At 34.6% G+C, this 12,964-nt stretch overlaps 1 protein-coding gene across 1 annotated transcript in view; it reads left to right on the top strand.

The window, feature by feature from the left end:
• The window catches only part of KCNH7 (potassium voltage-gated channel subfamily H member 7), a 238,713-nt gene that overhangs the window by 138,116 nt on the left and 87,633 nt on the right, over positions 1-12,964 (top strand). The window contains exons 3-4 of the mRNA XM_074828980.1: positions 1,398-1,553; positions 9,913-9,945. Of these exons, the coding sequence (XP_074685081.1) occupies positions 1,398-1,553; positions 9,913-9,945 (189 nt within the window). The remainder of the gene's footprint in view (positions 1-1,397; positions 1,554-9,912; positions 9,946-12,964) is intronic.

The following is a 12,964-nucleotide window of genomic DNA, read 5'->3' as shown; positions in this document are numbered from 1 at the left end:
TATGTTGCAATGCTTGGCCTGCAGCACTTCTATTTTTAGCTCTAATGGAACAATCTTAAATTGCTTATTTTCTGTTTACTAAAGTCATTGAGCTTGTAACCATGGCAACCGTGGCAAGTGCCACAGCTTAACTGTTTTATTAAATGGATTGAAGGTACAGCTGCAAAACTTGAAAGGCCAGCAATATCAATTTTATACATAGCTCAAACTGTCATATATACCACATTATAGCAAGTACTACATAAAATATGAGGAGCCAGAATCTGATCTTCATTATAATGACATAATTCTTTACTTTTTCTCTCCTCAATAGCAAAAAAAAATGAAGTTAAAAAAAAATAATTATTCTTGTGTATAACCCAGATCAGGATCTGCTTTTGTCAAATTGCACAGCCTGTCAAGTTTCAGTGATTACTGCATTTGAATGCATAAATTGCAGATGATGTGCATTAAACCAGTCCCTAGTTATGGAACGACATCATCTCACAGTTGTGTTTGCATGAAGCTTTTAGCACATTATTGTATTGCTTATATCAATCACATTATTTTTGGAGCCACTAATGACTTTGTCAAATGAAACTTCTTAAGTTATACTGGAAGAATTAACACAAAGAATTCTTTAAATCTATGATTAGGCATTTGAACAAGAACATCCCTAGTACCAGAGGTGTTGAGAAGTTACACCTTCTGTTCATTTCAGTATAAACTGGATATGCTCCATATATATGAAAACTAGGGTACTTTTAAATTCATACTTCAAATTGTATATAACAGTTAAGTCAAATACTTCTGAAGATTATTGAAAATTCTCACCACAGTTTAGAAGTTTTTTGTGATAGAATATAAAACCCCATAGGATCAGATAACAAATACCATTTTTAACACAAACCTAAACAATATTATACAGCCCCCAAAAGATTGAGAGCTAAAATAAGAATAGTGATATATTTACACCCATAAATATTTAATGCATGATTCATCCTGTTGTAATAGAACCAAAAGCTTTCAGAATGTTTGACATTTAGAAGAATGGGGTTCTGCTTTCTTCACTGGTGTTGTGGCTGGGACACTGTTCACATTGCTACTTTTGGTGCTAAATATCTCGATATCACAAGTCTGTCTATATAGGTACTTCTAGTGAATAAAAATCAAAAAGTAAAATTGACATTTTAAAGGAGAGATCTTTTGGAAGAGGTAATAATCTAATAAATTATCAAAAGATTTATTTATTTCTATGAAAATATTCCTATTTAAATTAAAGAATAGTGTGTTTGAAGTTCAATCATTAAATTCAAGAAATATTCTTCACTATCTGTTGGTGTAACTGGAATTACTGGAGTGAAAAAATAACGATGTTTCCTTTCATTTATGTATTTCTTTTTTTCTTCCATCTGCAGGATCTACCTTCATTTGCAACACCCACATAATTCCAGTGAAAAATCAAGAGGGAGTAGCAATGATGTTTATTATTAACTTTGAGTATGTAACAGATGAAGAGAATGTGGCATCTCCTGAGAAGTGCAAGCCAGTATTGCCATCCAAACTTGTAAATCGTAAGTTACTCATTGAAAGTTCTCTGCTTACCTCTACTCTTAGCTGAGAGAGTAATTAACCTGGGAATAATGATACCAAAGAAATTAGGCAATCCCCATTGCCTGATTCATTTAAGATAGAATTTGAAACAATAATGTAGCAAACCTGTTATAATGTTGGCGAGATAATCTGCCAGATCTTTGGTAGTACTAACAGCACGGATCTTGTGAGTACTGCTAGGAAATATAAATTTATTAAAAGTAAAACATTTCACAGAAGTCCATTACCCTTGACAAAAAAAGATTATGAACGGAAAACTGAAAAAAGCCCATTATGATATAGCCCAAATATTTCACTTTAGCCTATTCAAAATTGAATATTTCTGTTTTCCTTTCCAAATAAAAAATAGTTAGTGGAAGGTTTGATTAAATTAGACTAGAAAATATAAAACATGTAGAAAAAAAGTTAAAATGTAATTAAGCATCCTGATTTTATCAAACTGAAGTATTTTGATTGACCTGAAGGATGTGGGGGTTTTTTGATATACAGGATAAACTTTAGTTTTCATTCCACTCTGGAACATAAGTATTGTCAAAATGAGAAAACTCTGCAAAAAACAAAAGTCCGCTTTTTATACAGCCAGACTATGTAGTTTTCTGTCCACTGTCTGCAGAACGTGTGCGTTTTGCTGACCTTCACTGTGCAGCAGCAGCACCCAGTCCTCTGCTTTGCATCTGCACTCCCATAATCTGCTCTTACTACAAGATTTCCCAGAACACATTCCCATTTGCACAAGCTCTTAGTAAAGCACAGCACACTCTAACAGTGAGCAATAACACTGCCCCTGGCTGGCTCAGCAACAGTTGGAAAATACCTTTTCACAGTGTAATAATCTTTAATGTTAGTATGATAAAGGGACCTGGAAACTTCTGATTCAACACTTCAGCCTTCTCTAGATAGGAGACAGAGACCGGTATGACCTTCAGTGTGAAAAGTGAGGGAGAACTTTCCCAATGTAAGCACTATGTACTACCTGAAGTGATGACATGCTATATTATTTTTTCTGCTAGTTATATTGAGAAAATTGTAAGGAGCAGGAATTTAGCTGTGCATATAACAGCATTACCAGGTTCTTTCTGATAAAAGCAGTCTTTGCCATTCTTCATAATCGAGACTTTCTGCATGGTGTCTTCTGGACAAAATGCATAGGATCTCACTCAAAGCTCTGTGACTATCAAAAAATACATAAACAAAATGTCCTCCCATAATATTGCCAAATCATTCACATTTTTAAAAGATTGAAATTTATTTCTATAACTAATTTGGATATTAAAAAATACTATTTTCATTAAGCATGGAGAAAGAGCTCGGACTGAATTGCTCCAGACAGGCCAAAGTCTTTCCATTTATGTCTGTATAACCCTGCAATGGCAGTAGATATAAGACTATGGAAAGGAAAATTCCCATTACTGGAAACTAGCAGTCTGCAAATAATTATTGTTGACCAAATATCACATGTTTTTAAAAGAGCCTTTGTAAATATTCTTTACAATACATATCTAAAATTCTGTGCTTTTATACTTCCTTTTCTTATTCTGTTTTGCAGGGGGTTTTTTGAATAGCCAATGCAGCAGTATTTTTCATTTTTCTTTTTCTAGTAATGTTATGGTAAAAATCCCATTGAGGGGTATCAGACAAAATAATAAAATTACATCAGAAAAAAAATATAAAAATTACATCAAGTAAACTCCACTTATATTCTGTTTCTATTTCAGGATGCCACGATTTTGTGACTTTTGAACACATTACTTCCTGGTTTTAAAAAACAATTTTATAACATAAACAAAATTCTTCAGCTGGTCCATGCTTAATGTGGTTTTATTGACAAAACAGAAGGTAAAACACCAGTTCGGGTGAAAAAAAAGAGCTTCATGTCCTGAAAAAAAGCTTTTTGTTCTGCGATCTGCAATGCATCACTGTACATTTTCAAGTGTTGTCACTTGCCGTATTTTGAAGTGAAAAGCCGCTAAAGAGGACATCCGCAAAAAAAGCACTTAGTCAAAACATCCTTCTCTTGTTTTACAGTATTTACGCCTGACATACACAGGGGATTTCCTTGCTGAGAGTTCTTGAAAAATGAATAGGTGGGGCTCAAAGCTTAGTACGTAATAGAGAAAGATCAAGGTGCAAAAGGAGGCAAAGAAAGGCAAAATGACTTAAACCATTTTCCTGCTAGTGGGTAGAGCCAGATGCTGAGCAGGCACATGGCTGGCTGCTCTTACTCCTACCTAGTTACTTGTGGTTTCAGAGCAGACTGTTATGTGGGCAGGATGGGAAGAATGGTGATACAAAATATGCTATATAGCCAAGAATTCCTCTTGATGGAGAGAATTCTCAAGGAAGAGTCCAACCTGTGCAAAACATTCAGAAATAACTGCAAGATATTGTGTACAGTCCAATGGTGGATTTGAATTAAAACAAACAAAAGTCTTGAAATTTAGAAAAGGCAGAGAGAGACCAATAAGCAACAAAATTCACGAAAAAGGTGGATTGTTTACCAGTAAAAATATCTTCTTTCAGTCATGTTCCCATAAGAAAGGCAAACAGCAGATTCTGTAGGAGGAACTTAATTTTCCATCATCTTACTCTATTTAGAGCATATATCAACAGGTAAAGTAGATAATTTGTTTTCATTGGTTCACTCACAAAATGAACAGTAATGGTTACTGGTTCAGAAAAAAAAAAAAAAAAAAAAGGCAAAGAAACAAAATTCCTTCAAGTCCAGCAACCAATTTAGAGAATAAAAATAGAGGGGGAACCAGCCATATAACAAGTGCAATACATCTCTGACAAACAACCAAGATAAGCAACAGCTAATGATAAAAGACAAAAGATTTCAGATTGCATTAACATCTACTACCCAGAGTACACAGATCATGAGAGATTTCTTTCCAGAGCTCCTTAGATTGAGTTTTCTCGTATTAGAATGTCTTTTCAACGTGACAGCAAATAAAAATGACTGAGTCACATTGCAGAAGAGAAGAACTAAGAGTGAATAGGAAACAAAAAAATTACAGTTATTTTCCTGACCCTAGAAAATAAGATAACTCTTATATACTATCATTCTTCCTCTGATTTATTAAGAGTTGACATCAAATTTATCAAGTGTAACTTTGAAAAACGTTTCCTTTTTCTAAAAGCATCTATCCTGCTAGCTGCAGCCAACAGTATTGAACAAGAAAACTTACCACAGTGTTCCTCATGGCTGAAATCTAACACAATGTAAGAAAAAAGCATTTCATGCCATACATTCTGTTTTCAAAGGCTCTAACAGAAAAGAGGGATTCCTATCTGTTAAAGGGCTGAGGGCCCTCTGAACAAATTAAAGACCTATGGAAGGCAACTGACATTTGCTAGGTTGAGCTCAGAGATTACATTTAGTTCTGGATAGGCAGAAACTTAAAAATTTACCAGCTGAATACTGACATATTTTAAATGGTGTTGGTAAGCTCTTTGGGACAGAGATCCTGTCTTTTGTTCTGTGTCATTATGATGGCTAACACAGCTAGGTTCTAATTAAGCATTGGGCTTGGCAGATTATGATCATAATAGATTATTTTGTAAAAAAATATGTTGCCAGGAGTTTGATGACCACATTTTAGTATAAATAGAACTCTTTCTAGTCGGATGCTCAAGAGCTCCTCTCTCATATGCAGCAAAAAGCTGAATAGGCAGTAATGTGAAAAGTGAAGATACCGGCTTCACAATAGCAGTGTAAAAATCCTTTCAGATGATCCTTTTGTTCCCTTTATTCTTCCTTGCAAGAATTTATCATCAGTTCTCTATGCCAGTCTGACCAGTGTTTGTATAATCAAATAGCTAAATTTTGGAAAATCCTAGCATGCACCAGAACTGTAAATTACTAAATCACACCCAACTGATTTGTCACTCTCTTCTGTTTCATTGCTTTTGTGTTTTGACACAATTCTATTTTTCAATATATGCCATTTCACTAGTAAAACAAAGGAAGTCTTTGTTCATATATAACTCTTTCCTTTTTGGGAAAAAAAATTATCCCAAAACATTTGTCGTATCTTTTTGTTTAAAATTCTGATGAAATTTATTTAATACTGTATCTGTCCCATCTTTATATTCAGAGAGGTGAGGAAATTTCTTTTGTAAGCACTTATTTCCTGACTGGGTAACATCCTCTTCTCCAGTGAGGATATATTTGTGCAATGTGCAGTTAAATTGAGACTTACAGAAACTGATTTCTGCTATAGATGTCTATTCATCATCCAATCACTCTTTCTAAATTTTGTCTCATTTCCAGATACGAGAATTCTATTCATTCTTACTTCAAGTCTTTTCCAATAAGTTTGCTTTTTGCATTGCCTTTTCTTACATCATGTGCTTTATAATTCCAGAAATTATCTTCTATACCCAAAGATAAAAACACTTAATAACTTTATCCCACCTCACTTTATCTGTGAAATGCCTGAAGACATAAATACCTGCTTTTTAAGTTGAAGGATATTTGTTTAGTATATTAAAGTGTTACAATTGAAAGGTTTGAGCTACATAAGCCCTAAAATAGATTTTACTCATACTGTAACAGTTCTTATGGACTGTTCTCTGTCACATCTGATAAAACACTAACATTTGCTTGATTGCCACTATGATGATAAAAAATTATTCCCAGAAGTGTTGTTCATAAGTTTTCATTAATCTAACCATTTGCCAAGGTTGTATAAAATTTTCAACTCCAGCTGAAATAATGCATAAATAATAGGTATTTAACAAGATGCTTTTAGAAAAAGAGAACTCCTTCCTGCTGGATTCACTGTAAAAGAAAAAAAAAAGGAGCTTTTTGTAGATTTTCTACAATGAACTAAACTAAGAAAAGATGTGATTTTATACCAGTTTAGCAAAAAAACTCTGTGAACACTACTAAATTGTCATTTAAATTTGTCTACTAGTAACAGTTGTTAACCAAAATAAGATAAGAGTTCCTGTACAGTGTGTTGAACAGACTTCATTAAACTCTTTATTATAAAGTGTTAAGCTGCTATAACTTCTGTATATAAATATGGGGTTTAAATCATCTGTTGAGGAAAGGGAACATAAGTGTCCAATTTTATTCCCAAACCTGTAAAACATTTCAATCTGGCATGTTCATCCACTCCACCAACTTGATTAGGAATTTTTACAGAAATTTACAGAACTAGTGGCATAAACTAATATTTGCTCCTGGCACCTGATTCTGTTCTCCAAAGCTGTCAAATACTTTGTGTCTGTAAAGCTAGTAACTGCAAAATATCAAAATCAATCATGACACAGATTGAATACAATCAGCAGCAATTTCACAGACAGAAAATCATAGATTTCAGGATACTGACTTCAGTATGAAGAATATAGCTATAATTTTTCTACTCAAAGTAGATCATTTATGGGATTGTAATGTATACACATGCACAAGATGAGAAATACCTCCCAGAACTTTAATTCTGAGTTGTCTTCATTTTCCATCCCACCTAGAGCATGCTGCTCTTTTACTGACCTATAAGTGCTTTTTCTAACATTTACTCCAGTCCTGTCTAAAGCAATACATGTATCAATATGTAGGCTAAAACAGCTAAAGTCAGCTGAGGTAACTTCTTCACAAGATTTATTCATTTAACTTCAAAACATTTTGACTAGTTAGAAGTACTAACCTATAAGCTAATATTGGTTCCCAAACATAGTGTTCATTACCTCATGGGAGAAAGCCCAGAAAGTTACTTGATTAAGCATATAATTACATTCTGCTGAAGAGGGATATTTGAAGATTGTCTTATCATTTTGTAACTTCATAATCTATAAGCCTATTAATGACACCCTGGAATAATTTCTTGGGTTTCTTCCTCCAAAGGAAATGAGAGAATCTGTTAAACATCCAATAAATGCATACTTTTTGGATAAGGTTCAAACAAAATGAACAGGTTAATAATATTCTTAAAACTGCTAAAACCATAAGTGGAAAACCTTTCAAGCAAGGAGATTCTTCAAGGTGCTTACACTTCACCAAATTTACCTCTATCCTGGTCCTAGCAATGGAGGTAAATCTCAGGCGTAGAGATCACTGCATCCACTGAAGTTACAAATAAAACAAGCACAACTGAAATTCAAATCAGGCCTTTCCATTAAGTCAAAGAGTTAACTCAAAAAACAGTATTTGTTTTTCTCTGTGCAGTGCACTTTGCTATATAAGTAAGCATAGCAGTTTAGTGGGAGGCAAGCATGTATTTTTTTCTAAACATATCAGAACATTGTCATGAAATATTGTATACCATTTGATGCACACAAGTTTGCCACACAGAACCTGTCACGTATAACCAATAGTAACCCCCTGACTTTGCCCAAAATGTAAAGAGAAGTTTGTCCAGGGTCTTATTTTTAGCCGTACCACTGGGAGCAAATTCATCATAAGTGAGAGCTAGTCAAGAAAAATTGTGTCCAGGAGGACAAAGGTTTCTATCTAGCCAACCAATAGCATAGTTCTGACAACCCCAGCCTCAATATGTGTATTTGTCTCCAAGGTAAATTGTAGTGAATGTTAGGTGAACTGAGACAGTGTTGAACTCTTAGTAAAGGAACATAGCCAAACAGCAATCACCAGTAAAAGACACAAGAACCTCTGGTATTTTCACTTCAGTGCTCCACAAATACCTAACTGCCTAATTAACAGAACAGACATTAAGATAAATAAAGTCTAGAAGTCTTCTTTTACAGACAAATACAAGTGGAGTGGCTATATTTCTGTTTTCTCATGACGGTTACTGTTGGGGCTTAGATTAGAAAGGAAGCCTCCCTGGATTCTAGCCACTCTAGCCTCTCCAATTAGCTGTTTGCATTACAGCCTCTCCCAGCTAGGATCATAGAGCTATTGTGCTGTATCTTGTACAAACATTCAATAAAAAAGGCAATCTCTGCTTAAAGAGATTGCAAACCAAAAAGAGGGAATGACACAGCTTTCAGCAGCTTTCACTGGAGGTGACTTGTGCACACTGGACGGGAAAAGGAAAACAAGCTGACAATACTCTGGCTATGCAGAGACCCTGCAAATTTTCCTTTTGCTATTTAAATACATAGTAAGTATGAGAAATGAGTATGAAAAGGATTCTTGGATTGAACTAGTTCCAGGAGGTTTCTTCCAGTCCTACATTTTTATTCATTTTTAACAGGTCTCCTATCTATTTGTTCTTTTCAGGACATTTAAAACAGGTTGCTTCTGTGAGGTAACTTGAAGGCTAGGCTAATGATTTTGCAAAGTCATCCCACATTATAATACATACCCTCAGGAAAGTATAAAGGCAGTGAGTTTTGCATCATTCTCTGATGGAAGAGAGAGACATTATGTCTCTATTATGCACAATAAGAACTAGTACAGAGAATTTAACACATTTGTGCACTTATTAGAGATTTTAACCTTGAAAAGGGAGAAATCAAAATTGTCAGGCTATCTCAAGCTTAGATGAAGAGGACTCTACTAGATAGCAGAAAAAAATATTGAAATGGATTTACAAAGTTTTCAGAGGGACACTGGTCATAAGAAAAATGTTTTGTTATTTATATTATTCAACATGGAGTAGACATTATTTTAAGGTAAGCAAACAAAATAAATCTATAGATAAAAATAAGGGGATTTACCATCACTGTGCCTTATTTCTCAGGCATAGAATCCTGTCATAGTTACTTGACTGTATTAAGGAGCATAGCAGACAGGCAAGTTGGGCATTTCAAAGACCTGAAAGCAATTGGCAAAGACACATAGTCTGAGGAGTTCTTCCCATGAAGACATGAAATAAGTGAGCCCTATCAGGAATATGAAACTTCTCTAAGGTCATACTCTGAACAAGTGATAGTGAATAAAGCCAATTCTAAGGATATTATGAATTTTTCAACTATTCAATGTTTCTTCCAAACAAGATTAGCATTTCTTAGCAAAGAAATGATCACTAAGAATTTAGAAGAGGTTCCAGTTCATGAGAAATAGCACGTTAGTCTGGATACACCTACTTTAGTTGTCTGTCTGAAACAGCCAACTTTAAAACTTGGTAATTGGAAACATATATTGATCTATGCAACAAACTTAGTAATTATCAAAGTAATTCTTAATGGAATAGTTCTTAAATTTTCCAAATAAAAAGGTAATTTACTTTTAGAACAATTCTTCTGCAAATTACATATATTGTATATGAATTCAAGCTACCTGAATTTGCTTCTAAAATGTGTGGAAATTTTATATTCTACCTTCTTTTCTTAATAGTCTGTTTATTTTTTGAATCTGTTTATTTTTAAGCTAAAGCTTTTTGTAAATCTAATTTAATTGTATTTCAGATGGTAACAACCTTTCAAGTGGCTCTTCTTCAGGTAAATCTATCTTCTAAATTTCTATCTACTAAAGCCCTTTTATTGCTTTGTTCTGGTTCTATTATTTCAAGATCTCATTACATTTTATATAATTCTAGAAGAGAGCAAGTCAAATATGGCTCTTGCTCCCACTCTCTGAATACTTATTTCTGAAAAACTATAGATATAACAGCTAAACTATTAAATTTAGTATAATTATATGACATATAAAATCTAAATGTAGTAATACTTTTCAGCTTATTATCACTGAAAATTCTTGTATGCAGATCATAAAAAAATTTCAATCAATATATGAGACAAAACACTGCAGAATTTGGTAGCGGTATATAAATTCAGTGTTAAAACATAAAGAGAACTTCTTCAGGCTTCCCATCTCAGACAAAAGCAATATTTTTTATTCGATGAAGTCTGGCAACCAAGGTGATGAAAGGTTGAGGATTTCTTGAGAACTTGATTTAATAGATGGAATGAATTATTTTTTCCAGCTATGAATTAATTCTTTTTTCCAGCTACCAAAACCCCCACCATATTCTCAGCAAGACAGCAAAATATTGTGCTAGTTGATGAATTCTTTGCATATAATATTTGTTGTGATGCTTGCTATTTTATTTCATTGCAGTTATTTATTTTTTCTTCTTTTCCACTTTTAATTATGTCTAAGAAATAAAAATGCAAGAAATAAAATCTTTCTGAGAGAACCAAAAATTCTTTTTTCTTATGGCTTTTTCACAAACAGACTGTAACTCCTATAATCTCAATGAATAATGAATAAGATCTAATACAGTGACATCTCTAACAACAAATGGAAAGAAAACCAGACAGGTAAATGTACAGGTTCATATTAACATCCAAGGATATAACCATTCTGTGTTTTGAGGGAGACCCTGAGAACATTGTTCAGACTAAATTCACTGGTCAACCACAGCATAACCCTACATGTGGCCAGAGACTTCATTCCCTTCCTTTCATGTTTTGACAAGCTACCTCAGAGGCCTATGTGTAGACAGGAGGACCTGGAACCATATTATTCTCTTAGCCATTCTCAATAGTACCTTTTAGGAGAAATATAGCCCGAAGACAAAAATGTGCCATCACCAGCTGTTGCATTTAAGTGTGAGATAAATTTAGTAAGAGATTAATCCCCTTGTGTTCTAGATGGTCCTCAAAGATTAGAGGGGCTAGGAGTAGCTGGACTTACCTCTTAATAGATATGTCAGTTACTGCTGAGACTATGGGCCTGACACCAGATGCACAAACAGCCTGTCTGTTGTAGGTCCAGTCGCATTCAAAAGAAGCAGCCAGGTTCACGAATAGTACAGTTTATTCTTATGCAACATCTACAGGTTCTTTGAGATTGCCAGCAATAAATGCACTAAACTGCAGGATGACTATATAGCTCTACAAACAAAAACGATTGCAATCATACAAGCTCAATTTCCCAGGTAGGCACTTGGCATAGCCAAAGTCACAAATCTTACCAAAAGGCATCTCTTCTGGGGTGGTGGTGAGGAGAACAAACCCCTCAATCTGTCCCTGCAATTTGGTATCAAATTCTTGTCCCTCCAAGTTAGGTACAAACTCAGGGTAGTATTTATCCACTATTATGCCAAGCATGTCAAGTGTGTGTGGGGATGAGACTGTGGTCAAGCCACTATTCCTTGAGCAGTAGCACGAAACATTTCCTAGTATAACTCCTGAGCAGTTGTGCTACTGTTTTGTGCTTCCAACGCTTCCAACACCAGCACAGAGATAAAATAACTTTCTCACTTACAAGGGAACATAAAGAAGATTGCTGTTACTAATACTGATAGAACTCAAGTGAAACCTTAAATTTTAGAGACAACTAACAGAAGAAGAACTGAAGTGCCAAAATTAAAGTAGACCATACCAGAGGATAAAAAATATGTTTGTATGCAGTATCTGAGAATTATAAATTTAATCTTCTAAAGTTAATAATTGGATATGCCTTCCTTTTCCTGCCTGAAAAGAAATGACGATTATTTAATGAGCAGAGGAAAAAAATGATCCACTTATATATGCTTTTCTACATTTGGGGGAAAAGAACTGAAAGAAACCATAATTGGCTCTTGCTGTAATTCTCTGTCCTAAGGCCTACTGAGCCCAGACTGAAAATAAGGCAGTATCACATGCCTCACTGTTTGCATAGAGTACATCCAAGTATTTGCTGCTATTTTAGACTGTCAATGTTTAGGGATTCCATTTCTTAAAAGCAATTGTTTCCTTCAGTCTGTTGCCTGACTTGTTAGATGGTATTTCTAAGCCTTTGAGTAGCAATTCACTAATTGCCTGTATCTGTAATTTTGTTAACCTAGATCCTAAAAATTCCTTGACAGTAGGCATGGAATTATCAGAAAATCTTTCAGCAAAGAGCTGACTTGTGCTCCTTTTGTGAAAGTAATTTTGTTTGGGGAAGTTTCAGAATGAAAGTGTTGTTGAATTAACCCATGCTCTGGAGGATAGTCTGTCATAATTGACCTACCTTACCTGCCCTTGTCAAGGAAATCTCTCTCTGTTTAGAGTATGTTGATCTTTGTGGATATGTACTGAAAAAGTAACGTGTTTCATTTTATAGCCAGACCAGTCATCCACTATGATAAAACTATTCAAGACTTGATTTTCTTCAACATTCTACCACAGTTAACAGGTTGTACCAGAAAATGGGCAGCTTGGAGTCTGATTTAGCTCTCAGCCTAGGACAGGTGATACGTCATACCAGGACACAGTTCTGACAGTTTGACACTTCACTTTAAGAGCAAATTATTGTGCATTTCAGCTCCTTTGATTTGAATTTGAAAAGTGTAAATCTAGAGAAGGTGAAGAGTCTAATAGACTAAATCTAGCTCCCACTTAGGGAGCCTGAGACCAGCTACCACCTCTTTTTCATTTGGTTGGCTTATCTGAAAGCAGCTTTAGATACTGGTTTCTGGATAACTACTTCCCTGCATCAGCATGAAAGTAACAATGCTGCTAGAGATGCTACAACAACTGGCTGAGCAAT

The sequence above is a fragment of the Strix aluco genome, chromosome 6, assembly GCF_031877795.1.
Source record: "Strix aluco isolate bStrAlu1 chromosome 6, bStrAlu1.hap1, whole genome shotgun sequence".
NCBI classification, from domain to species: domain Eukaryota; kingdom Metazoa; phylum Chordata; class Aves; order Strigiformes; family Strigidae; genus Strix; species Strix aluco.
The sequence above is the reverse complement of the archived record's forward strand: the minus strand, read 5'-3'. Positions and strand labels throughout refer to the sequence as shown.